General features: G+C 37.9%; 1 protein-coding gene and 1 long non-coding RNA gene across 2 annotated transcripts in view; both read left to right on the top strand.

Annotated features, from left to right (window-relative positions):
• Positions 1 to 19,109, top strand: part of LOC150100263 (uncharacterized) — an 83,007-nt gene extending 63,898 nt beyond the window's left edge. The window contains exon 3 of the long non-coding RNA XR_016549264.1: positions 18,914 to 19,109. This is a non-coding gene — a long non-coding RNA (uncharacterized LOC150100263). The remainder of the gene's footprint in view (positions 1 to 18,913) is intronic.
• A 1,828-nt stretch (positions 19,110 to 20,937) lies between these two features.
• Positions 20,938 to 25,938, top strand: part of LOC150100261 (uncharacterized) — a 101,392-nt gene continuing 96,391 nt past the window's right edge. Inside the window, exon 1 of the mRNA XM_090402621.1 lies at positions 20,938 to 21,168. Within this exon, the coding sequence (XP_090258747.1) occupies positions 20,938 to 21,168 (231 nt within the window). The remainder of the gene's footprint in view (positions 21,169 to 25,938) is intronic.

Below are 25,938 nucleotides of genomic sequence, written 5' to 3'. Positions count from 1 at the left end.
TAGGTAGATTTGAGTGGGTGGTGGAGATTGAGAGTTGTAGAGTGGAGGGGGGGGGTCCTCCCTTGATGAGCCTTTGGACTCCTTGGAGGTGTCACGTAATAATAATAATAATAAATATTATATGACATCTCCATGGTATCTCGGGACACATCACTACAGTTGAATTATCCAAGTTCGTTGGATAGTTTTCCTGATTTGCTGGAGGAAAATCTAACAAAAAAAGAAAAAAAGAACTTAGCCATCTCCGAATTTTTATAAGAAACGCAGCACTGTGAAACATTTCAAATAAATCCTAAAAATTCGAGAAAAGAAATTAATATGAAGAGAATTCAAGTGTCGATTTCGCGTATGATTTTAAACTATAGTAATGTGATATTTGGACATTAAAGTGTACCAAGGACATAATTAGTAAATGTCTGTCCTCAGATCCCACATTCCATTTTTGAAGTTATTAGCCAATAAACTACATAAACTAAACTGCATAAACTGTTCTCTGGTGTTAGAAATTTTGGTTGACTAATAGTAAAATATGGATGCTATAAAAGGTACTCACATTTGGGGAAGGCACGTTCAGCTTTTTTTTTTTTTTTACAGAAAATGCATAACTCAAGCTTCCAGGAATAGCCTCTTGTTCTACCCTTGTCTCCCTTCACATTAATAATATGCCTAATAATAATAATATATAATAATATGCCTCAATCTTATCCCTTCCCCCCCCTCTCTGCTTCCATTCACAACACTGGACAAGTTGCATTCCCTCAGTCTGTCCTCATATCCCACATTCCATAGATCTGACACTGACTTGATGAACCATCTCTTCTTTTGCTATGCCTTTATCCCGTGTTAAACAGGGTCAGTGTTCCCATCTTTAATCTTCTTCACCCAGGTTCTCTGGTCCAGGGCGTCTTCCCGACTCCATCCTTTCTCCCTAAGATCCTCTGCCACCTTATCCCTCCACCTGAGCTTGGGCCTGCCTCTTTTCCTCCTTCCCTCCACCTCCATGCACTCCACTCGTTTGCAACATATTCCTCACTCCTCCTCCTCTCTACATGACCGAACCACCTCAGCCTGCTTTCTTGTACCTTCTTATGATTGGTCCCACCTTGACCGTCCCTCTGATGTAGTCATTCCTTATCCTGTCCTTTGTCACACCACTCAACATCCGTATTTCTGCCACCTCCATCTTCCTCTCCTGTGCCTTTGTTATAGGCCACATCTCCGCACCATGAAGCATCGCCGGCCTCACCACCATCTTATACAGCTTTCCTTTCATATTACAACTCACTCTCTTGTCGCACAGGACCCCGCTAATCTTCCTCCAGTTCATCCAGCCGCATGTTATTCGGTGCTGTAGTTCGTCATCCAGGTTCTCCATTCCTCTCGACAAATGACCCGAAGTACTCGAATTTCTTCCCTGAAGTTAACCTTTCACCCTGTCCATTCAAAGAATCTGCTTGTCACTTAATCTGTAACATCCTCCTTATACAGCTTCCAGGAATAGCCTCTTGTTCTACTCTTGTCTCCCTTCACATTAATAATATGCCTAATAATAATAATATATAATAATATCCCTCAATCTTATCCCCTCCCCCTTCCCTCTGCTTCTGTTCACAACACTCTCTGAACCCTCTTTAATATATCTTCATCCCCTATATCTTAAGGGGATGAGGATGTGTTGATGAACCTTTTCTGAACCTCTTTAATATATCCTCATCCCCCTTAAAAACCAGGTGACCAAGTCTACACACAGAAGACCATATGGGATCTGATCAAGGCCTTATACAAGAGAACATAACTCTTTTCTTCTGCATGTCAAGGCTTTCTTAATCATTGCCCTAATCCATTGTGATATTCTTAGAATTTCAGCAATGTGGTTCACGAACTTGAAGTCTCTGTCTACCATCATTTCCAGATCGCTCATCTTTTCCACCTCCTTTAAAATTTCCACATTAATTGTATACTCTTCGTTATATAAAACTTTGCCTACGAAATTTCAAGATGTTGCAATTTGCAACATTACAAAGGAGGAATAACTACAACCTCCATATGAAGAGGTTAGAGAATTAAAAATTTTAGTTTCTTATTTTATTCTATATTTACATTTACACAAAAAACGTTTTTTCCTCTCCTCTCAGGTAATACCATCTAAAAGATGCCAGATGAAACCTAAAATTGACTAAAACTTTCCTTTAGACTTTTTTAGACTTTGTGGACAATACAAAACTTTCATTACAATTTATTCAGCTGTTTTGAGTTTCTGGGAAACATACATTCTGTTTTTTATAGAAATATACAGATCAAATATTCCCTTAAATAAAAACAAAAACTAAATTTTTTAATTCTCCAACCTCTTCATATGGAGGTCGTACTTATTCCTCCTGTGAAGTCATCTTGCAAAAATCATATGCATAATGTATATTTGCACCCAGGTAATGCACAATATACATAATATATTGGTCTCGTAACTTTTGTTGTTACTTTGGCAGTATTTCAAAACACCTGAACTCTGCATCCTCTTCTGTCACTGAGGTTATGCACTTCATGTAAGGTTATGTGTATCAGGATGAAAATATCGCATATGTATTACTTTAATGATATTGGATTGTAGGAAATTGATGATGCTAGGAATTTTGGCATGACAGTGAATAGAGAGTTAAATTTCATAGGCATATTACAGAAATTGACAAAATAGCTTAAAGGATTACCTGGATGTTGAAGAACACGGTGACAAATTGAGAGAGGAAAGTTATTATCCCTCTTTGTAAAGCTGATTCAGTATTGAATATTGAATATATATAAAGATAATGAAATAAAAATAAAATAAATGAAAAGTTGTCTAAAAAAACAATCTATAAACCAAGGAGTAAGACAGAGATGCCCTCAGCTCCAACACTTTTCAATATTTACATTAATGAAATATTAATACAGTGGGACACCTTAAAGAATCAAGGTATAGAAATTTCCCAGAATAATAAAATAAATACACTATTATTTGCAGACGATAAGGTAATAATATCAGATAAGGAAGACAATTTACAAATATATAATTTAAACATTATAGCACGACAGTTTGGAATGAAAATTTCCATAGATAAAACTAAAACAATGGCATTTTGTGGACAAACTAAAGTTAGAAGCAAAATAATTATTAATAATAAAATAATAGAACGGATAAATACTTTCAGTTATCTTGGATGTGAAATATTATATGAAGGAGAAAAAGACATAAAATTAAAAACTTCAAAATTTTTACAGATTATTGGCCTGATAAATAGAACACTCAACCCAAATATAGTACAAAAGGAAACATGCTTCAAAATATACAATACTTTAGCAGTGCCCACATTATTATATGTCAGTGAAATTTGGGCAATAAACAAACAAGATAAACAAAGAATAAAAACAAGTGAAATGAGATTTATGAGAATAACTGCAAAATGCACATTATTAGATCAAAAAAGGAACGAAGACATTTTAAAAGAACTAAAAACAAAATCAATAGAAGAAAAACTAAACAATTATAAACAAAAATGGATTCAAATATAAGCCATTTGGAAAGAGAAGGCAGGGTAGACCTCAAAAAAGGATATTGGATGGATAATGAGACTGGAACAGACCAACATGGTCCATACCTGTGATTAGTGTTATGATGATGATGATGATGATGTAAAGCTATGATATAGCCATTGCTTGACAACTCTGCATTTGGTTACCTGGATTTCTCGGGGATGAAGAGGTGGTGGAGAGGATCCAGATATGAATGACCAAGATGGTGGCAGGTATATGGAATCCATATGCCCTGTTTGAGGATAGATTGAAGGTGTGTTTAGGTTGCAGAATTTATTTAACAGGCAGAAAAGAGGGGGGGGGGACATGATAAAAATTTCTAAGTTACTAAAGGGGGTCCTATAAGATTGATAAAAAAAAAAAAGAAGATATTTTTCACTCCTGGATTTCACTAAGGATCACTCCTGGATGTTGTGTAACTATGTACTTTCCTTTCTTTCAGGCTTACCTTGCTTACCTTTTCCTTGCTAACTGTGTAGTTAGCAAGGATGTAAGGAGTAGATTTTTTCTGACTATGAAAGCACCTGTAATAATAAAATAATAATAATAATATATATATAAAGGACATTATCATTATCCATATGTCTCCATGAAATCAGAACTGGTATATACAGTATAAATGAAGGTTCTCACTATCAAGCACGATGATCACCAAACCACATTGTAAACCATTTACTGTTTCCATATTCCTATTCAATGCATTCCACTGTGATCCAAGCAGAAAACCTGCTCCTTGCATATGCTTTCATTAGACAATTTCAAGAGATGGTCTCTCTTCACTCTATGAAAAGTTCTATATTAGTCTGGTATAAATTTCCTCAATAGCGCAATTGGAAGAACTACGGTACGTAGTACCCTTCGATTAGAAAAGGTCTAAATTTGATTCTCATCATGACGGGAGGAATCCTTATATGGGCTTTTTCAATTGAAGGTGAATTAGCTGATCTCATACGGAGGTAGCAGGGTTTTTTCTCCTGGAAACTCAGCTTTTTCATCCTGCATACAGATAAATTGGCCCTTCAGAACACATGCAATTTACAGACAAAAAATACTAGCTGTGGTGGTGGTTGTGGGCAGGAGATGGCACTGATGTAGATGATTGGTAGTAGAGGTTCGGTGTAGTGGTGGAGACGGAGAGTTGTACAGTAGGTGTCTTCCTGCAATGAGGCTTCGGACTCCTTGGATGTGTCATGAATAATAATAATAATAATAACTCTCAGCAACTGCTGTCTCAATCTTATGAGTCCTCTTCTTCCTATCCATGGCTATACAGATGATATTCCTTGAGGATTACATTATAACCAACATTCCAGAGAACTGACATTTCCATAGTCACTCTTCTTCTCACTCTTTCTAAATCCTCTTAATTCTTATTGAAAACTAGCTGACTAAATCTGAGCAAAAATTATTTTTATGTAGCCTGATTAAGGCAGTATGTAGTGGAACTATAGCCTCTTTATTTCTTTATGTTGAAACTATTGCCCTCGCAATTATTGCAGTGTGGCCCATATATAAGGGTCCCCATCTTGCATTCTATTTTCAAAACCTCATGTTTTACAGCCTTAAATTGATAACTTCATTACTCATCTGCCCACACAGATTTTCCCTTCCAGGGGACCACTTCACTTGTGCTCTCTATGAGTTATCTGCATCGCCTCCATTTAAATTTCAGTATCATTAACATAGAAGTGTGTGTGTGTGTGTCCCAGTGTGGATGGTAGCAGGGGTGGCCTCTTGGGAGAAGGGGGACGACATCAGGTAACTGAGTCTAGAAGGGATAATGCAGAGTATAGAAACAATGGCATTTTTATGCTTTATTCCAATGCCAGAATATTCGGAATAAGGGAAAAGAATTGGTGGCACTGATAGCATCAGCCTGGCCAAAGATTATTGGGATCGCAGAGACGTGGTTGACAGAAGAGGATATAATAATAGGAAGAGAAGTTGCTGGGTACAGCATTTTTCGGCAGGATAAGAAGGGAAAGCGTGGTGGTGGAGTACTGCTTATGATAAGTGACGACCTATGTTCTCTAAGAGTGGAGGCTTTGAAGGCTGTGATGCTGATGATTTTGAAAGCATATAGTGTGAGGTGGAGGTGGGCAAGACCGGATATTTAGTGGGGTGTTGCTACAGACCAAGGAGCACAGAAGGTGGGGACCAGGAGATGTTGAGACAGTTGAGCATGGCAAGTGCAAGAAGAATGATTGTGGGAGATTTTAACTACAGCAGCATAGATTGGAGAAAGGAAGATGCATGTAGCAATAAGGGAATGGAATTTCTAGAATTCTTGAGGAACAAATGTCTTAGGCAACATGTAACAGAGGGAAAGAGAGGTTCAACAGTTTTGGATTTGGTTATAGCATCAGAAGAGCTGATAATAACTGAAATGACATTTCTCCCACCAGTTGGAGAGAGTGACCATATGGTTTTGACTTGGAAAATGAATAGACATGCAGGAGTATCAATGAGATGGGAACTTTTGTGGAATTACAAAGCTGGTGATTATAATAGTCTTAGTGTCAACTTGGGGAAGTTTCGTGGAGGAAGGAATTGGAAGCCTGGGATATCATTAGTGCTTGGGAAATTGTGAAGGAATATTTGTCAGCAGCAGCGGTAAGCTGTATTTCACGAATGAAGAAGAGGACACAAATTGGAATAAAGTGGATGACAAACAATATTAAACAGGTGCTACATGCGAAAAAGAGGCTATGGAAGAGATATAAGGAGATAGGTGAAGTTAAGATGCATGAACAACATAAGACGCAGGCAAGAAGAGTGACTAGTATGGTAAGAAGGAAGACGAAACTGGAATATAAGAGGAGATTGGCCCTTAGATCCAAGGAAAATCCTAGGGAATTTTTTAGCTATGTGGCCAGTAGGAGGAGAAATGACTGTGGAAGAAAGATATTGTGGGATAAAGATGAGAATAAAGTGACTGATGCAGAGGACATAGTGGAATTGTTCAATGAACACTTTATTGGAGTATTTCATCCTGGAGGAGTCAATTTGAATACTAGAGGGATAGAGCAGGTTCGAGATTTAGAGATGCAGGAGGAGAGTGTGTTCCATATACTCAGTACTCTGGATGTTAGTAAAGCTGTGGGACTGGATGGTATTTCACCACGAGTTTGGAGAGAATGTGCTAAGGAAGTGACAGTGCCCTTGACCTGGCTTTCAATGAAAGTCTGGCTGCGGGAAAGGTACCCATAAAATGGAAGGAAGATAAGATAGTGCCATTGCATAAGGGCGGTAGCAGACTGGAAGTGTCTAATTATAGGCCAGTTTGTGTGTCATCAGTAGTTAGTAAGATCTTGCAGAAAGTAGTGAGGGACCATATAACCATATACAGCATTGGGTAGATGAGGATAATGTTATCAGTGAGAGTCAACATGGATTTGTGAAGGGGTCCACTTGTTTTAGCAATATGCTAGCCTTTTATGATAAAGTACAAAGAACATTAGATGAGGGAAAGGCATATACTGCCATTTTTCTAGTCTTAGCAAAGGCATTTGAAAGGGTGCCACATGATAAGCTGATATTTAAGTTGCAGCACATGGGTCTGGATGTCAGATTGGTCAACTGGATTCAGGATTGGCTGTCTGATAAGTATTAGAGAGTTGTGTATGGTGGAGCAATATCAAAGAAGCAGAAGGTTATAAGTAGGATTCCACAGAGCTCAGAATTGTGACTTATATTGTTTAACCTTTATGTCAATGACATTGTCTGTGGAGACTGCAAGGGGATATTCGGTTGTTTGTGGATGATTAGAAGCTGGGAAGGATTATTAGTAATAGTGCAGATGTGGTACCTCTGCAAGAGGATTTGTATAAGCTAGATAGATGGGCAAATGAATGAGGTATCAGTTTAATGCAGCAAAATAGCAAAATGTAAGGTCTTGAAGTTTGGGACACATTGATGGGATGCTGCATACTCTATGGGAGGAGTTAAACTGGAGGAAGTAGGAGAGACAAGAGATCTGGTTTTGATGATTGATAGAAACCTGAAGTTTAGGGGACATATTGCAAAGGTAGTGAAGGTAATACAGAGGATTGCTGCAATAATGAGAAGGACACTGATCTGCAGAGATAAAATGGTTATCATTCCGTTGTATAAGACTCTGATCAGACCACACTTGGACTATTGTTCTCAGATCTGGTGCCCAGGATTTGAAGGGGATAAATTAACTGTGAAAAGGGTACGAAGGCAGATAACAAAGATGGTGTCGGGACTGTACAATGTTAGTTATGAGGATTGGGTGAGGGAGTGTGGACTGCAGAGTTTGGTGGACAGAAGAAGGAGGGGTGATATGATTGAGACTTTTAAACTGTTGAGAGGTGGTTAGAGGGTTGACACTGGGGGAGTTCTTTTGCTTGGTTGAACAGCTGGAAGGAGTCCTGACAAGGGGCCATCCCCTGGAAGTTACGAAAGGAAATTGTGAGAAAGAGGGTGAGGAGTGGTTTCTTTTGCATGGAGGGTGGTTGAACCATGGAATGCATTGCTTGATGGAGTGGTGAGAGCGAGAACGGTCAATGCATTTAAGGAGTGGTATGATAGACTTTGTGTTTCCCAGGAGGGACCTCCCTCGATGAGTCTTGATAGACGTGTTTCTTAGAAAGGACCTCCCACGATGAGTCTTTTGACTTCATGGAGGCCTTAATAATAATAATAATAATAATAATAATAATAATATAAGTTAAGCAATAATGGTTCTAAAACGTCTTGAAACATGCTATTACTATCTTTTTTTTTTTAATATACATATAATATTTGGCTTGAAAATGGCTCTCAGTTTAATGTTAATAAATGTAAGGTCATGCACTTTGGTGTGATGAGATATCCAATGTTGTATTATATTGGTGGGATTATTCTAGAAGAAAGTCATCACACTAGGGATCTTGGAGTTTTAGTAGACAGGAAGTTGAAGTTTAAGCATCGTATAGCAAAAACTGTGCAGGATTACACATTCTATTCTATTGCAGTTCACTGGGTTCTGTAGAATGGAACAGTCTCTGTGATTTAAAATGGCATCTGTGTAGTAACTTGACTTTCTTCGATCTGATGAAATGATCTTCTTCCAAGGCATGATATCAAGTCCCCTTTTAGGTTACTCATACTGAATATACTTTTAATGTTGTTTTCATCTTATCATGGTAATCTGTCCTGTCAGTCCAAAATACTGGATCCCACATTGATAGAATACTGTAGACAGCTGGGAAGGAAAAATTATCTTGGCTGTCCTTGATTTCAGTCCAGTCTATTTATTGTACCTTTAATGTAGGGTAGTGATATGGTGTATATATAAACTGGTTAAGGGAGGAGAGGAATCTTTTTAAGGAGTTTTAGTAAGGTTTAGTTTTGTAGCTATTTCAGGAAGATAGGACACCCTACACTATCCTTCAGTCAGCAGTAATAGTCACAGAAGATTATTATTATTGTTATTATTATTATTATTATTAAGGCCTCCATGGAGTCAAAAGACTCATAGTGGGCGGTCCTTTCTAAGAAACACAAGTCTATCAAGACTCACCCAAGATTGCCATAGAGAGCACCACTGTTTCTCTTGTCCATGTTCTTGACGTCATTTAATTCCATTTTTTACTGAGTATGTGCCTTTGATCATGTTAGATTAAGCTGGTGAAGTGTTAGCATGTAAATATTTAAATTTAGTTACTAAATCATTTAATTTTATTCCAGAAACTTCAACATGAAGATTAGAAGGGATATACACAGTGTGCCCATTAAGTAATGAGACCATAATTATTATATCAAAACAAAGAACTATATTTGGAATTGTCAGTTACACAGATTCAAAATAATCTCCCTCCAACTCCACACGATGTTTATATCTTTTGTACAGGTATTTGAAGGCACGGTGGAAGTCATAAATGGGAAACTCCTTTGGTGTCTGGCTTACAACGTTTTGGATGTCCTCAATGTCAGTTAAGCGCTCACCTTTCAAGGCATACTTCATCTTTGGGAGGAGGACCATCCACCCTCTATTTGCAAATCTGGCGAATGGGGGGGGGAATGGATGGTTGATCACACAGATCGACTTCAAAGCCATAAACTGCTTCACAGGCAACACACAGTGCAAGGGCACATTGTTATGCAACAGAAACCAATTGTTGTTATAGAACATGTTCTTTCCTGACATGTCGCATGTGGTTATACATGCATTGCATTACTCCTAAATAATACTGACTGTTCACTGTGGTACCCATAGGAACAAATTCACAGTAAATAATTCCAGCAGCATAAAAAAAAAAACAGCATTGATATCCTCCAGGGACTACTCCCTCCCCTCTTTAAATATTGAAAACCAGAGGAATATCCATGCATCTCAGATCAATGCCTTAAAAGTTTTTAGGTCTTGGTACACTTCTGTAGCAGATTTTCTTAATTTACAGTAAAATTTTATAACAACTCTTTGCTCCATGACACAACTTATGACACTCTCCATTCACACACTTGTACTTTAACAGTTGCTACACAAAAACTATTGTGTCACCTGACTTGAAAGTTACATCTATGATTACTACACTCTCTCTGGCGGTCATACATGTTTGTTACTTTTATTTAAAGGGCTGTCCTGGAAAAAATCAATCTCATTACTCAACCTGCACATTATGTATATGGAACTAGAGGGTAGGTGATTATAACAAGCTTAGAAGGCAACGTGAAACACTGCCATGGCATAGGAATCTTCAAGGGAAGGATATTAGCCATTCAGATGGTCAACAGGTACTAAGGAAACAATATCAGAACATGGGTAAAAATACTATGCAGGAAAAATGTGCAGTTTATAGATGTATGGAATGAAATTGATGGGCAAAAGAACTTATGCAGGGTGACCCATAAGTCACAAAGGTGTTTAAACTAACTTTTTTTTATTTATTAATTATTTTTATTCTTTTTTTTGTTGTTGTTGTAAAGAAATGCAGAATCTACAGATTTTTTTTTATTAGTTTTGAAAAACCACTTATTTTAAACCCTTTGTGACTTATGGGCCACCCTGTGTATGCCTGATAGACTATGTTTGAATGGTTTGGAGTTAGATATTTTGAGAACACGTTGTTTAGTGAGAGTGGAAGAATAAATGAAGGAAACTAGAAATATTGGGAAGGGGGTACAATCAACCATGTGTCTGGCCACTCCTGATATAAATGAGTGTGTATGTACAGAAATTATTATGCAGTTCTGAATGCGACGATAACACAGGGCACACTGAGTATCTAAGCTACATCTTCAGATTCAAGTGGGTTGGCTGGTGATGACATTATACAAGGGTATTTGTTTCCTATGTTGAACTATAAAGCTGGTAATTATGACAGACTTTGGAGTGAATTTGAATGGATGAAAGGACTTATATATGCCTGACATACTACATTTGACTGGTTTTGGAGTTAGATGATTAAAGAAAGTCTGTCCGGCATAAAGTAATGTAATAAAACGATCATGTGTACAGAAATTATTATTATTATTATTATTCAGGCCTCCATGGAGTCAAAAGACTCATCGTGGGAGATCCTTCCTAAGAACATAAAGTCTGTCAAGACTCATCGAGGGGAGGTCCCCCCCTTAGGGGGGGACCTCCCCTCGATGAGTCTATCATAAACACAAAGTCCATCATACCACTCTTTAAACTCATTGACCATTCTTGCTCCCACCACTCCGTCAGGCAATGCATTCCATGGTTCAACCACCCTCCACGCAAAGAAACCACTCCTTACCCTCTTGCTCACAGTTTCCTTTTGTAACTTCCAGGGATGGCCTCTTGTCATCACTCCTTCCCGCTGTTCAACCAAGCGAAAGAACTCCCCAGTGTCAACACTGTAACCACCTCTCAACAGTTTAAAAGTCTCAATCATATCACCTCTCCTTCTATCCACCAAACTGCAGTCCACATTCCCTCAGCCGATCCTCATAACTATCCTTGTACAGTCCTGAAACCATCTTTGTCATCCGTCTTTGTATCCTTTCCACAGTTAATTTATCCCATTCAAATCCTGGGGACCAAATCTGAGAACAATAGTCCAAGTGTGGTCTGATCAGAGACTTATACAACGGAATGATAACCCTCTTATCTCTGCAGGTCAGTGTCCTTCTCATAATTGCAGCAATCCTCTGTGTTACCTTCACCACCTTTGCAATATGTCCCCTAAACTTCAGGTTTCTATTAATCATCAACTCCAGATCTCTTGTGTCCCCTACTTCCTCTAGTATAACTCCTCCCATAGAGTATGCAGCATCTCATCGATGTTTCCCAAACCTCAAGACCTTACATTTTGCTGCATTAAACTGGTATCCTCTTTCATTTGCCCATCTATCTAGCTTATTTAAATCCTCTTGCAGGGCTATCGCATCTGCACTTACTAATAATCCTTCCCAGCTTCGCATCATCCGCAAACAACTGAATATCCCCTTGCAATCCACTGGCAATGTCATTGATATAAAGCTTAAACAATATAGGTCCTAGTACTGAGCCCTGTGCGACCCCACTTGTAACCCTCTTCCTCTTTGAAACTGCTCCACCATACACAACTCTTTGATGCCTATCAGACAGCCAATCCTGAATCCAGTTGACCAATCTGACATCCCAGACCCATGTGCTGCAACTTAAATATCAGCTTATCATGTGGCACCCTGTCAAATGCCTTCGCCAAGTCTAAGAAAATTGCAGTATATACCTTTCCCTCATCTAATGTTCTTGTAACTTTATTATAAAAGGCTAGCATATTGCTAAAACAAGAGCGCCCTTTCACAAATCCATGTTGACTCATACAGATAGCATTATCCTCATCTGCCCAATGCTGTATACGGTCCCTCACTACTTTCTGAAAGATCTTAACAACTATTGATGACACACAGACTGGCCTATAATTACACTTCCAATTTGTTACCACCCTCATGCAATGGCACTATCTTACCTTCCTTCCATTCCCTGGGCACCTTTGCGGAAGCCAGACTTTCATTGAAAAGCCAGGTTAAAGGCACTGTCAGTTTCCTAGCACATTCTCTCAAAACTCGTGGTGAAATACCATCCAGTCCCACAGCTTTACTGACATCCAGAGTACTCAGTATCTGAAATACGCTCTCCTCCTGTATCTCTAAAGCTTGAACCAGCCCTATCCCTCTAGCATTAAAACTGACTCCTCTAGGATGAAATACTCCAATAAAGTGTTCATTGAACAATTCCACTATGTCCTCTGCATCAGTCACTCTATTCCCATTTTTATCTCACAATATCATTCTTCCACATTCATTTCTCCTCCTATTGGCCACATAGCTAAAAAATTCCCTAGGATTTTCTTTGGATCTTAGGGCCAATCTCCTCTCATATTCCAGTTTTGCTTTCCTTACCACACTAGTCACTCTTCTGGCCTGTGTCTTATATTCTTCATGCATCTTCTCTTCCCCTGTCTCCTTATATCTCTTCCATAGCCTCTTTTTCGCATGCAGTTCCTGTTTAATATTATTTGTCATCCACTTTACTCCAAATTGTGTCCTCTTCTTCACTCGTGGTATACAACTTACCATTGCTGCTAACAAATATTCTTTCACAATTTCCCATGCACTAATGATATCCCGGCCTTCCAATTCCTCCCTCCATGAAACTTCCCGAAGTTGATGTCTAAGACTATTATAATCACCTGCCTTATAATTCCACATAAGTTCCCATCTCATTGATACTCCTGCATGTCTATTCATTTTCCAAGTCAAAACCATATGGTCACTCTCTCCAACTGGTGGAAGAAAAGTCAACTCAGTTATTATCAACTCTTCTGATGCTATAACCAAATCCAAAACTGTTGAACTTCTTGTTCCCTCTGTTACATGTTGCCTAAGACATTTGTTCCTCAAGAATTCTAGAAATTCCATTCCCTTATTGCTACATGCATCTTCCTTTCCCCAATCTATACTGCTGTAGTTAAAATCTCCCACAATCATTCTTCTTGCACTTGCCATGCTCAACTGTCTCAACTTCTCCTGGTCCCCACATTCTGTGCTCCTTGGTCTGTAGCAACACCCTACTAAATATCCGGTCTTGCCTACCTCTACCTCACACCATATGCTCTCAAAATCATTTGTCTCACTTCCTTCCAAAGCCTCCACTCTTAGAGGACATAGGTCACCACTTATCATAAGCAGTACCCCACCACCATGCTTTCCCCTCCTATCCTGACGAAAAATGCTATACCCAGCGACTTCTATTCCTATTATTATATCCTCTTCTGTCAACCACGTCTCTGCGATCCCAATAATCTTTGGCCAGGCTGATGCTATCTGAGCCACCAATTCCTCTCCCTTATTCCGAATACTCCTGGCATTAGTATAAAGCATATAAATGCCATTGTTTCTATACCCAGCATCATCCCTTCTAGATTCCACTGGGCTCAGTGTTACCTGACATCGTCTCCCTTCTCCTAAGTATCCATTCCCACAAGAGGCCACCCCTGCTATCATCCTCTGTGGAACACACTGACTCGTTCAGAACAGCAATCTCTCCAGATGCCTACGTCCTTCCTCATTCATATGTAAACGGTCTCTCGCATACAATTCCTCTCTTTCCTCAAACGCACTCCAAGCATCCACATATATCAGTCCTCTCTAGTCACACATTTTCGCTATTATGCCATTTAATATCACCGCTCTTCTTCTCAGCTCATCATTATCATACCTAGGCAACATGCACACTGTTTTTCCTCTCTCTGTCTTCTTCCATACAGTCTCAAGCAAAAATCTCATATCTCTCGCTGCTCGACTTACATTACTACTCAAGTCATTCGTTCCTACCATCACAATCATCTCATCCACCCTTTTACCTCTCTTAATTGCCATAGCCACCCTTTCTATTGTTCCTCCTGGCAAACAGTCCTCACACATCCTATCTTGAACACCACGGATCATTGAGTCGCCATACATTATACCTCTTACCATTCCCTCTCTCCTATTGTTTCCATTCTCTCCTATTGTTTCCATTCTCTCCTCTTCTTTCATTCCCATAGGTCTCTCTCATTCCCACTCCTCTACTGCTATTCTCTCTTCTAGCATTCCCACACCTCTCTCTCCTGCTCTTTCCATTCTCTCCTCTTCTAGCACTCCCATACATCTCTCTCATTCCCTCTCTCCTACTGTTTCCATTTTCTCCACTTCTAGCACTTCCATATCCCTCTCTCATTCTGTCTCTCCTACTGTTTCCATCCTCTCGTCTTCTAGCATTCCCATACCTCTCTCTCATTCCATCTCTCCTACCGTTTCCATTCTCTCCTCTTCTAGCACTTCCATATCTCTCTCTCATTCTATCTCTCCTACTGTTTCCATGCTCTCGTCTGCTAGCATTCCCATACCTCTCTCTTATTCCCTCTCTTCTACTGTTTCCATTCTCTCCTATTCTAGCATCCCCCATACCTCTCATTCATACTCCCTAAATTCTCTCTCTCTCTCCTACTCTGATTCGCCTTGCATTTATCTCTTCCATTCTCCTAATCTTATCTTTCATACTTCTGCTCTCATTGACAAGACATTCCACTTCCTCTTACAACTCATCTATCTCCCTCTGCAGGTCAGTCACTCTTAATCTAAATTCACTCTCCCAAACAAAACCATCTCCTAAACTTTCACAGTCACTCATACCTTCCACACTATTAACTATTATTTTCTCATTCATATATATCTCTTTTTCATTCTCTCCTATCACACTACTTGTCTTCCTACATTCATTCCCCATTCCTGGAGCAACAAAGTCGGATATCGATATTTCTAATGCACTTATTTCCTCCAACTGCCTGCATTTTGCGCACATACGCTCTCCACTCTCTTTCACAAGCCACATATCTAATTTCCAAGATGCATACATGCCGCAAATACTGCATGCCACAAAGTCCCTTATGATATTGCTTATAATTGAGTTCTTAAATGGCGGAGGACTTGGTGATACGTCACTTGCGACTGCTGCTGAATCCGTCATCATTCCCTACTGCCGAGTAGCGTAATCTTTAATAATTGTTCAATTAATAAATTCCGTTAAATAAATAAGAAAAAAAAAAGTACAAACAATTATAAGCAAAAAAACATTTAAGTACTAAATGTAATTAAATAAAATGAAATATAACTAAATACAGTAATGAAAACTTAGCTTCGTTTTGTCTTCCACCTTTATGCATTCGATTCTGACGGTAACCAAAGTATATTATATCACGACAGCAACTAACTTCCAAAAAACAACCACTGAAGTACACTTGTATTCTGAGAACCAATTTAGCACTCAAAAATGTAGAAAAATGGGGAAAAAAACAGACTATTCACCGATTAAAAATCACTTTCTTCTGCACAGCTCAAATTCACCGCCACGTGCCACTCTACCTTCAATTATGGAGAGTGACCATGCAGTCTTGTTCTGGGAAGTTTCTAAACATGTGGAATTCTCTGTCAAAAAAAAAGGGTTTATGTTGAACTATAAAGCTTGTACTTATGACAAACTTAGGAGGCATCTTGGAGTAGTGCCATGGCTTGAGAAGCTACAAGGAAAGAATGTTAATAATGCATGGTAAATGATCAGAGATTGTTTGAGAAAAGCAGTATCAGACTGCATACCCAAGGTTAGTAGGATAAACCAAGTGGGGATTAAGTAGATGAATAGAGTTATAAAGCATATAAAGATATAAAAAGGTGATAAGCATACTCAAGAGCAGGACAAAATACAAGCAAGAAGTGTGACTAGTAAGAAAGGCCAAATCAGATTATGAGAGAAAATGAGCTAAGTAGCCAAAGTAAATCTAAAAGAGTTTTGTTTTGTTATGTAGCAAGTAAGAGAAAAAATTACTATGGTACAATGACTTTAATTACTGCTGATGTGTAGATGAAGAGGATATGTTCAGCATATTAAAAAATATCAATATGAATACAGCATTGGGACTGGATGGTATGTTAGCCTGTGTACTACATGAATATGCAAGAGAATTGGCATTGCCTCTGATGAAGTTGTTCAATATGTTCTTAGTGCTGGCAAGGTTCCAAGGGATTGGAAAGAGGGTAAGATAGTTCCATTACTTCATGTTAGAGGTTTAATGGAATATTAACAGCACTGAGAAAGGATTAAAACTAATTTTAATACTTCCAATATTTCATCTCCATCACAGAGACATCTTCGGGGATTACAAAAACTTTTTGTAACAACACACACACAAATACAATACAAAGTGAAACTAAAGTCCTATCTAGGTGGTGTGCCCTCTATGGGCATTTGCACGTGGCCTGGAATGAGGGATCTCTGATAATTAAAGTTTCCCAAATTTTGGGAAGTTTAATGCAACCGTATTTGTTTAAATTAGGTTGATTCCTGAGTGCAGATGCAGATTCAAAGAATAGTTGGATGAATGCTGACCTGCCTGTTTGTCCTCTAAACTTGTCTACTTCAGACAAACAGGCAGGTCCGCATCCATCCAGTTAGAAGAACATAGTTCTTACATCTGCAAAAACGATTATGGTCAGTCTGGCCTTGCAGACCATGTTTTGGATACATCCCACAGAATCTTCTGGAAAAAAACTACCATGCTCCATCATAGTAAATTCAAAAAAGAAAGGCTATTCTTTGAATCTGCATCTGCACTCAGGAATCAACCTAATTTAAACAAATACGGTTGCATTAAACTTCCCAAATTTGGAAAACTTTAATTATCAGAGATCCCTCTTTACATCCCAGGCCACCTGCAAATGCCCATAGAGGGCACATCACCTAGATAGGACTTTAGTTTCACTTTGTATTGTATTTGTGTGTGTGTGTGTGTGTTGTTACAAAAAGTTTTTGTAATCCCCGAAGATGTCTCTGCGATGGAAACGAAATATTGGAAGTATTAAAATTAGTTTTAATCCTTTCTCGGTGGTGTTAATATTCCATTAAACCTCTAACATGAATTCTTTACAGAACTTAAGCCTCAATACACGTATAGTTCCATTACATAAAGGTGGCTCCAAGACAGAAGTAGCAAACTTCAGATGAATGAATATATCAGGAGTGGTTATTAAAATATTAGAAAACTTGGTTAAAGGTAAAATCCAACAGTGGGTGGATAGGGATACGATACTACTTATTACTACATGCAGTTTCCTCTTCCCAATGTATACTGCTGTAGTTAACATCTCCCATAACAATCATTCTTCTTGCACTTGCCAAGTTCAACTGCCTAAACATCTTCTGCTCCTCAACCTCAACATCCCACTAAATATCCCATCCTGCCGACATCTACCTCACAGCATATGCTTTCAAAACCATTAGTGCCATTGCCCTCCAAAGCCTCCACTTTGAGAGGACATAATAGTACTGCTTATGATAAGTCATCACTTGTCATAAGCAGTACTCCACCACTACATTTTGCCTTCCTGTCCTGTCAAAAAATTCCATACCCTTTTGACTTCTATTCCTGCTAGTATATCATTTTCCATCAAGCATATGTCTCAGAGATCCCAATAATCTTTGGACAGTCTGATGCTATCAGCACCAACAATTCATCTTTATTCCTGATACTCCTGTCATTAGTATAAAGAATAAAAATGTCACTGTTTCTATACCGATCATTATCTCCTCCAGACTCCAGTGAATTGAGCATTACCTGATGTATTCCCCATTCTCTCAAGATCTATCCCCACAAGAGGCCACCCCCCTGCTACCATCTACCCTGATAATTCTAGTTTTCCTGCACGGACTCGTTCAGAGAACAGCATTCTCTCCAGATGCCTACATGTTTCCTCATTCATATGCATCCTGTCTTTCACATACAGTTCCTTTTCATCCTCAAATTCCCTCCATGAATTCCAAGCCCCTCTTTCGAGACATTCTGATTATTATACTATTCATTATCAATGCTCTTCTCCACAGCTCTTCGTTATCATACCTGGATACCTGGGCAAAAGACACACACACACACACACACACACACACACACACACACACACACACACACACACACACACACACACACACACACACACACACACACACACACACACACACACACACTTCCCTCTCTTTCTTCCATACAATCTCAAAAAAGTGAATATGTACCTTTTCACAGGTACTTTGTTAGGTAACACAGGTTGTCTTACATTATAGTTTATTTTTATTTTGACATAAACTGATATAACTCTTAATTTTAACATTTGTTTGCATATGTTTGGATATAATATGGGTAACTACAAGAATAAAATTACTTGATTATAATAACAATATAAGTTTGAATAACAGATAGTTATTCGAATAATAGATACCTATAATAATAGATAGTTCGAATAATAGATACCTGTAATATATTATTTTTTAATAATGATATATATTTTTTTTAAATACCAGAAAGAAGCAGTTTATTCCAATATGCTGTACAAAACATATAATTCCATGCGATATATCAAGACCTATGAATATACATACCTGGAAGTTTCCAGTAAGCAGTGATAGATTTACACTTATTGACACAGGTGGAAAGGAGCCTTCTGATGCACTTCGAAAGTTGTTTTCAGCAAAACCTAAAAAGGGTCATAAAATTGGAAGATACAGTAAGCTGACCCCATTGCATCAACAGCGATTGCTGGAAATGGAAGACTTTAATGAATATTTGGAGCACTGCCGGGTTAAAGGCTTACTTGAACATTTTCAAAAATGTCTTGAGCCTGATGTAAGTTAATGTTACTATTTACTTATTATCTTGCATGTTGTTCTGTAATTCTTCTCGAAAATTGCTAAGTGTATTTATTATCTGTTTGATAATTTCCTTGTTGCATTTAGTAACAAAATAGAGGTTAATTTTGCACTTCGAATATAAACAATGGAAAATTGGGGTGCTGTTTTTGAGTCTGAGTCCTAGACAACTTGTAAAACATTTAGTCTGTTTCTTTTGTTGAATATGAGTGCATGTAAGAGAGAGAGAGAGAATATACTTTTAAGCAGTAGCAGTTTGTGAACTCTTAGACAGTGTTGCAAGAAACATATTGTTGTTATGAATTTTTATTTGACTACAACTCTCCCATAAAATACAATGGATATGACAATAAACATGGTTATTCTCGACTTCATGCCAGGTGCAAGAACAACTATATAGCTGACCATAGCCCAGCATTTAAACTACAGTGTTCTTTTATTATATCCACAAATTCTGCTCTTAACTTGACATTTTTTACATTTTGGTTTTTATGAACCCATTGGCAATTTTTAAATATATATCACTTGACAAAGAGCAGCATGCAATTTAAGAGATCCATTCTTAATGTTATGGGACTAAATATGGAAGTTGATAAAGAACTTCATAAAAAAATGTAAAAAAATGACAAAAAAATTAAACAATCTGATCATATTAAAAAACTATAGCTTTAATTTTCATTAACATTTCGCTTGGCATCTATATTTATCGACAATGTCCGGAGTATCCTGATTAGAGTTCTGTTTGGCACTGTTTTTTTTTTTTTTTTTTTCATATTTGATATATCATCGTTATTAGTATTAAAACAAGACCACCATAGAGTCAAAAGACTTGCTGTGGGAAGTACACATTATTACACACACAAGCTCATCAAATTGTGCTTAAAACACATTCATTGTGTTTAATGAATGTTTAATGACAGTTTACTGCACTGTCAGGCAATGCATTCCACTCACTAACCATGTAAATTTATTTTCATAGAACCATGCAATATAAATTTAGTAAAATGCTCACTGTGCATGGAGAGAATACATAGGCACTGGCTCACACCTTCTGTATACAGTTTCCAGTTCTACCTCCCTATTCCATTCCATGAAAAATTTCTTCCACATTCACTCAGTAACAACCCCTTACCAACTTAACATTTCAATCATATCCCTGTTTTGTCCAACTTAGCCTGGAAATTGAGCAGTATGCTGTTTTAATATTAATAAGAGCAAGGTGAGTGCAGAGATATGCACCTGCAATTTGGAATATTTGGAAGAAATGTGGTGTGGGAGGTGGATGAGATGTGAGATCTGGGGTTGATGGTCATAGAGAGGTCTCAAGTTCAGAGGGCTATGATAAGGAGCATATTGATAAATAGAGATAAGGATGCGGTTGTATCAACTCTACATATCAATGATTATTGTGCACAGATTTGGTTCCTCTGTTTGCCAATGATGATGATAGTACTCTGGAGGGAGTTCAGACATGAGTGACTAATGTATTATCAAAACTGGAATGGGTTTAAAGAGAGGTGAGGGATGTAAGTTTGTAGCTCACTGACCAGGCATGAAAGAGGCAATATGAAATAAACATTTAAGTTAGTAAGTGATTTTACATGGTTAATACAGGAATCATACAAGAGCTGTAAATAAAGTAGTGGCAACACTGTCAGGAGATGTAGTTGGTAACTCAAATGTTAATCTTGATTAAAAATGATCCTGGATCATGGTTTCATGAGGTTACACTGCAAGCAACCATTATCATGGCCTTAGGGAAGCCTGTGGTGACAGTGCCCTATCATACCGGATTGTTGCAAGACGAGTCAGTGCATTTCCTATGGGATGAGATCTTAGATGATAATTGCCATGCGGGACAACCTGACATTTCAGATGAACATGTTGAGCTTGTTGATCAGCAGTGGATTGTAAACTTACACCAGTTGGCCCAGGAAACTGGGATAAACCACCAGAGTCTTGGTATGTGCAAAATTTCAGCTCATTGAGCTCCACATTACTTGACTGAGATGCAAATATGGCACAGGCACACAGTTGCTGGCCTCCACTCGAAATGATACAAAAATGAAGGAGATGCATTCCTGAATCATATTGTAGCCATTGATGAAACCTAGGCAAGGACTTATGAGACTGAACTGAAGAGACAATCCAACGAATGACACTATTCAGGATCACCCCCAATAAAAAAAAAAAAAAAAAAAAAACTTACCAGGAACCCAGCAAAGTTAAGTGAGACTGATAGTCACTTACAACATTCAAGGTGTCATTTTTCATCATGCTGTGTCCCAAGGGCAAACTGTTAATGCACAGTACTGTCGACAATTTCTGGAGCACCATTTGTATCCAGCTTTAAGGAGATAGAAACCGCAATTTTTCACTGGTTCTCCACCATGTTTGTTGCATGACAATGCACAATGTCATGTGTTGCAATTGTGATAGAGATATTGGACAGGTGGCAATGGGAAGTATTGAAACATTCTCCATATTCACCAGATATGAGTCCTTGTAACTTCAACTTGTTCCCCAAAATGTAAGAACTTGTCAGAGGTCTATGGTTGCTTGATGTGCTTTAAGCAGTCAGTCATGCTATCACTGATATCAACAGGGAACACTCTGCTGATGGTATCCATTGGCTCCCGCAATTTTGGAAACAGGTGTAGAACATGGCAGGAGATTACATTGAAGGAATGTAATTGTATAGACTTGATAAATAAACTATTTTACATTTTGTGCACATGTTGCCACTACTTTATTTACAACCCTTGTATATAACACAGAGATCAGGATGAGAAGAATTAGAGGTTTTTGGATTACATAAAACTGGGAAGGGAGTGGGGGATATGTTTTTTATGTAAAGGTGAATGAATGGAATGTATTGTGAGTGTACTCTGAATGAGTTTAAAGTTCAGTATGGTAGATATGTTGCTGTTGAGTGAGAACACCTATCATAAGTCTTTTTGACTCTATGGAGATTTGTTTATAAATAATAATAATAATCCTGAATTATACATAACTGGAAGCAGTTAATCCTTTTTTTTTTTATGCCTTAGTGACAAGCAAAAAGATGTATCATGATGTGGAGATTCTAAGGCAGTCATTCCTATTTAGTTGAGATAACAATGATAGCCTTGAAATATGCAAGCCAGGTAACAGAATTAATATGAGGATTTTATTATGTTGGCTATGAGGAGAGATTGAAAGTAATGTAATCTACAAAGTTTGGCAGGAGCAGGAGTGATGTGATTGAGATAAAATTGTTCAGAGTTGTTTATCAAACATGAAAGGAAGCGATTATCCAAATAACAAGACACAGGGGATGGCAAGAACAAGGGCTGATCCTTGGAAGTGTATGAAAGTGCAAGAATTAAGTTTGCTATAGAAAGTTGTTACGTATCGAATATGTTATGAATCTTGGTTACGTATATCATTAAATCATTCATGAAACTGACAACCATCATATATTAGCCTAAGGACAAATTCCATCCTCTAATACAGTGGTCTTCAAAGTGGGGTATGCATACTCCCTGGGGTATGCAAGTCGATACGTGGGGGTACGTCAAAAAAAGTTTTATATTGATAGGAAAAAAATTAAGCAATTAATTAAAGATAAAGAATATTACTTTCTTTCATCAATTAAACATATATCTAATGTAGACAAAGATGTTATAAATATCCTGTAAACTTAAATTTGCAAGTAGCGCACATTGGGCGACTTTGCACACATAATCATCCGTGGCAAAGCTGTCATGTTTTTTAAAACAAGGGAGTAAATTTCTTACTTCTTATCATTGCCAGAGAATCCTAGTGTTGACAAGCCCAACTAGAGAAGGAAAATTGCTTAGTTATCCTGCTATCTACAGATGACACCACAGTTGTATTAATTATTTGACTATTAGTAGTAAGTTTAACGATTTTTTAGTATATATTGTTTCTGTGCAGTTCCAACACCTTTTTGTGCTTACTTTTACGTTTACTAGAAATAGTGAATTAATATTAATATTATAATAAATTAATTGACATTAGATACAACACAACTTTGAAAAACGAATTTCAACAGAAATCTCTTCACAATTGGTAGATGGGACTGAAGTCAGTGTATAGCAATTTAGTAAACACAGCAAATGATGCACTCCTACCGTTTGGTTCTATTTATTTATGTGAGGTATAATTTTCTGCAATGACAGGTATTAAAATCAAATATCGAAATAAATTAAACTTGGAACCAGACCTACGTATCGCAGTATCAGAAGCCATCAAACAATTATTTCAAGAAATTATTGTTTGATTTCTTGAAATAATTTCAAGAAATACATACGCAATTATGAAAGAAATGCAAGGCCATTGTTCACATTAAATATTGTAATAAATATATTTGTAAGCTGTTAATAATAAAAATAATTTGTAAAAATATCTAGCTTTTTTAATTATTATATGATGATACAAGGCATATTTCCTCTTTATAATACTTATTACAATAGATTTTTGCTCAATCAATTGGGGGTACGCGCTATTTATTTTTTCTGTCTTGGGGGTACGCGATCAAAAAAGTTTGGAGACCACTGCTCTAATACATTCAGGAGAATATAAAATATCCTGTGCCTGCAACTTGGACTGTTAAGAATAGACAGAAAAATCAGTTAACATTTGCCTTGCTGCATAATGTAAAAAATACATTGGCTATGATTGTAGTAAGTTGGGAATGGCAGGCTATGCTTTGGATATCCCCCTTCATACACAGGATTAGATGGAATAAAACTGCATAAAAATGTTGCATAGAAGTTGCTACAAGTCTGAGAGACTATTTTTAATTGCAATTTTGAATTGTTTTTACAGCTACTGGATTGTTTAATGCTTTGTGCACTGTAACATATATTTTTGTGCTCTTAAGATGTTGGTTTGAAACCCCAAAACAAAATATTAGCTGTCTGAAAATATTTTTTCTCTTGTTTCTGCAGTATTGCAAGTAAGGCAATCAATTAATGTGTAAAACATTATGTGCAAGCAATAATGTTTGATTTATTTTATAATTGATATCCACTGGTTATGAGTCTATGCAATCACATAATTTGTCTGATAACTTGTGATTTTATGGTTTGCAATAAGCAGACATAGGAAATGCAGTAGTGTGGTAAACAAAGTATACTAAAAAGAGTGAGTCATAAACGTTAAAGATTGTTATCAGATTAACCACCCAAACAGTCATATGGATAAAATATATCAATGATGTATGCTTCACATCCATTTCCATGTTCAGAAAATAATAATTACTATTACTATTACTATTACTATTATTACGGGCAACTCCAGGGAGTCATTAGACTCATCGAGGGAGGCCCCAAATCATATTCATCACAACTATTTGACAGTCATACAGTATCTATCATACCTCGCCTTAAACTCATTCACTGTCACAGCATCCACCACAGACTCAGGGAGCGCATTCCACTCATTCACTACTCTAAAAGTAAAGAACCCAGCTCTAACACCTTTACTAACCACACTTTTGCCCAGTTTCCATGGATGTCCCCTAGTCCTCCCACAACCAGCCCTGTTCTCAAAAATATCTTCTGAATTAATTTTATAGAAACCCTTCAGTAATTTGAATGTCTCAATCATATCTCCCCTCCTCTGCCTATCAACCAATTTTTGCAACCCACAAATCCTCAACCTGTTCTCATACGGTTCATTCCACAGACCTGCTATCATCTTGGTCACTCGCCTCTGGATCCTCTCCACCTCCTCCCCATCAAGAAGAAACCTAGGTGACCAAATCTGAGCACAGTAGTCTAGATGGGGTCTTATCAAGGCTCGATACAGAGGAACAATAACCTGCTTGTCTCTGCTTGTCAACGTATTCTTCAGCAACCAAGTGATTTGATGAGCTGTTTTGGTCACTTTTGCAATGTGTCCCCTAAATTTCAATTCCCTATCTACCAACACTCCTAAATCTCGTGCCTCATCAATTTCCTGGAGCACGGTTCCACCAATGCAGTAAACTGCCGCCAATCTATTCACCCCAAAATGCATAACCTTACATTTTGCCACATTAAACTGACATCCATTCTCCTTAGCCCAGACCTCCAATCTATCCAAATCATCCTGCAAAATTTTGACATCATCTGCATTCACTATTGCCCTACCCAACTTCGCATCATCCGCAAACAAATGAACTGTTCCTCTCAGATCATTTCCTATATCATTTATGAACAAATTAAACAGCAGTGGTCCAAGAACAGATCCTTGTGGCACACCACTAGTCACAGGCCGTCTTGTGGACTCTACTCCCGAGTAAACCACTCTCTGATATCTCTCCGTCAACCACCCTCCTATCCATCTCACCAACCCTATGTCCATTCCCATATGCTGCAATTTACTGATTAGAATTCCATGTGGAATCCTGTCAAAGGCCTTGGCAAGGTCCAGTAGAATCACCGTAAACCCATTACCCTTATCCAGTTCAGCCGTCACTGTGTTATAATACGTGAGCAAGTTACTGAGGCATGACCTACCTTTCACAAAATAATAATAATAATAAAATTAAAAAAATACATCCAGTATGGACAACCAAAAAAGTGGTCTAGCATAACATGCCTTGGGGGATGATTGTTTCATCAGATAGAAGAAAGTTAGCCTACTTCACAAATCCCAGTTTAAATCAGAAAGACTGTTCCTGGAAGGGG

The sequence above is a fragment of the Typopeltis vanoorti genome, chromosome 13 (assembly GCF_054136105.1).
Source record: "Typopeltis vanoorti isolate ZY-2024b chromosome 13, IOZ_Tvanoo_1.0, whole genome shotgun sequence".
Lineage (NCBI taxonomy): Eukaryota > Metazoa > Arthropoda > Arachnida > Uropygi > Thelyphonidae > Typopeltis > Typopeltis vanoorti.
The sequence above is the reverse complement of the archived record's forward strand: the minus strand, read 5'-3'. Positions and strand labels throughout refer to the sequence as shown.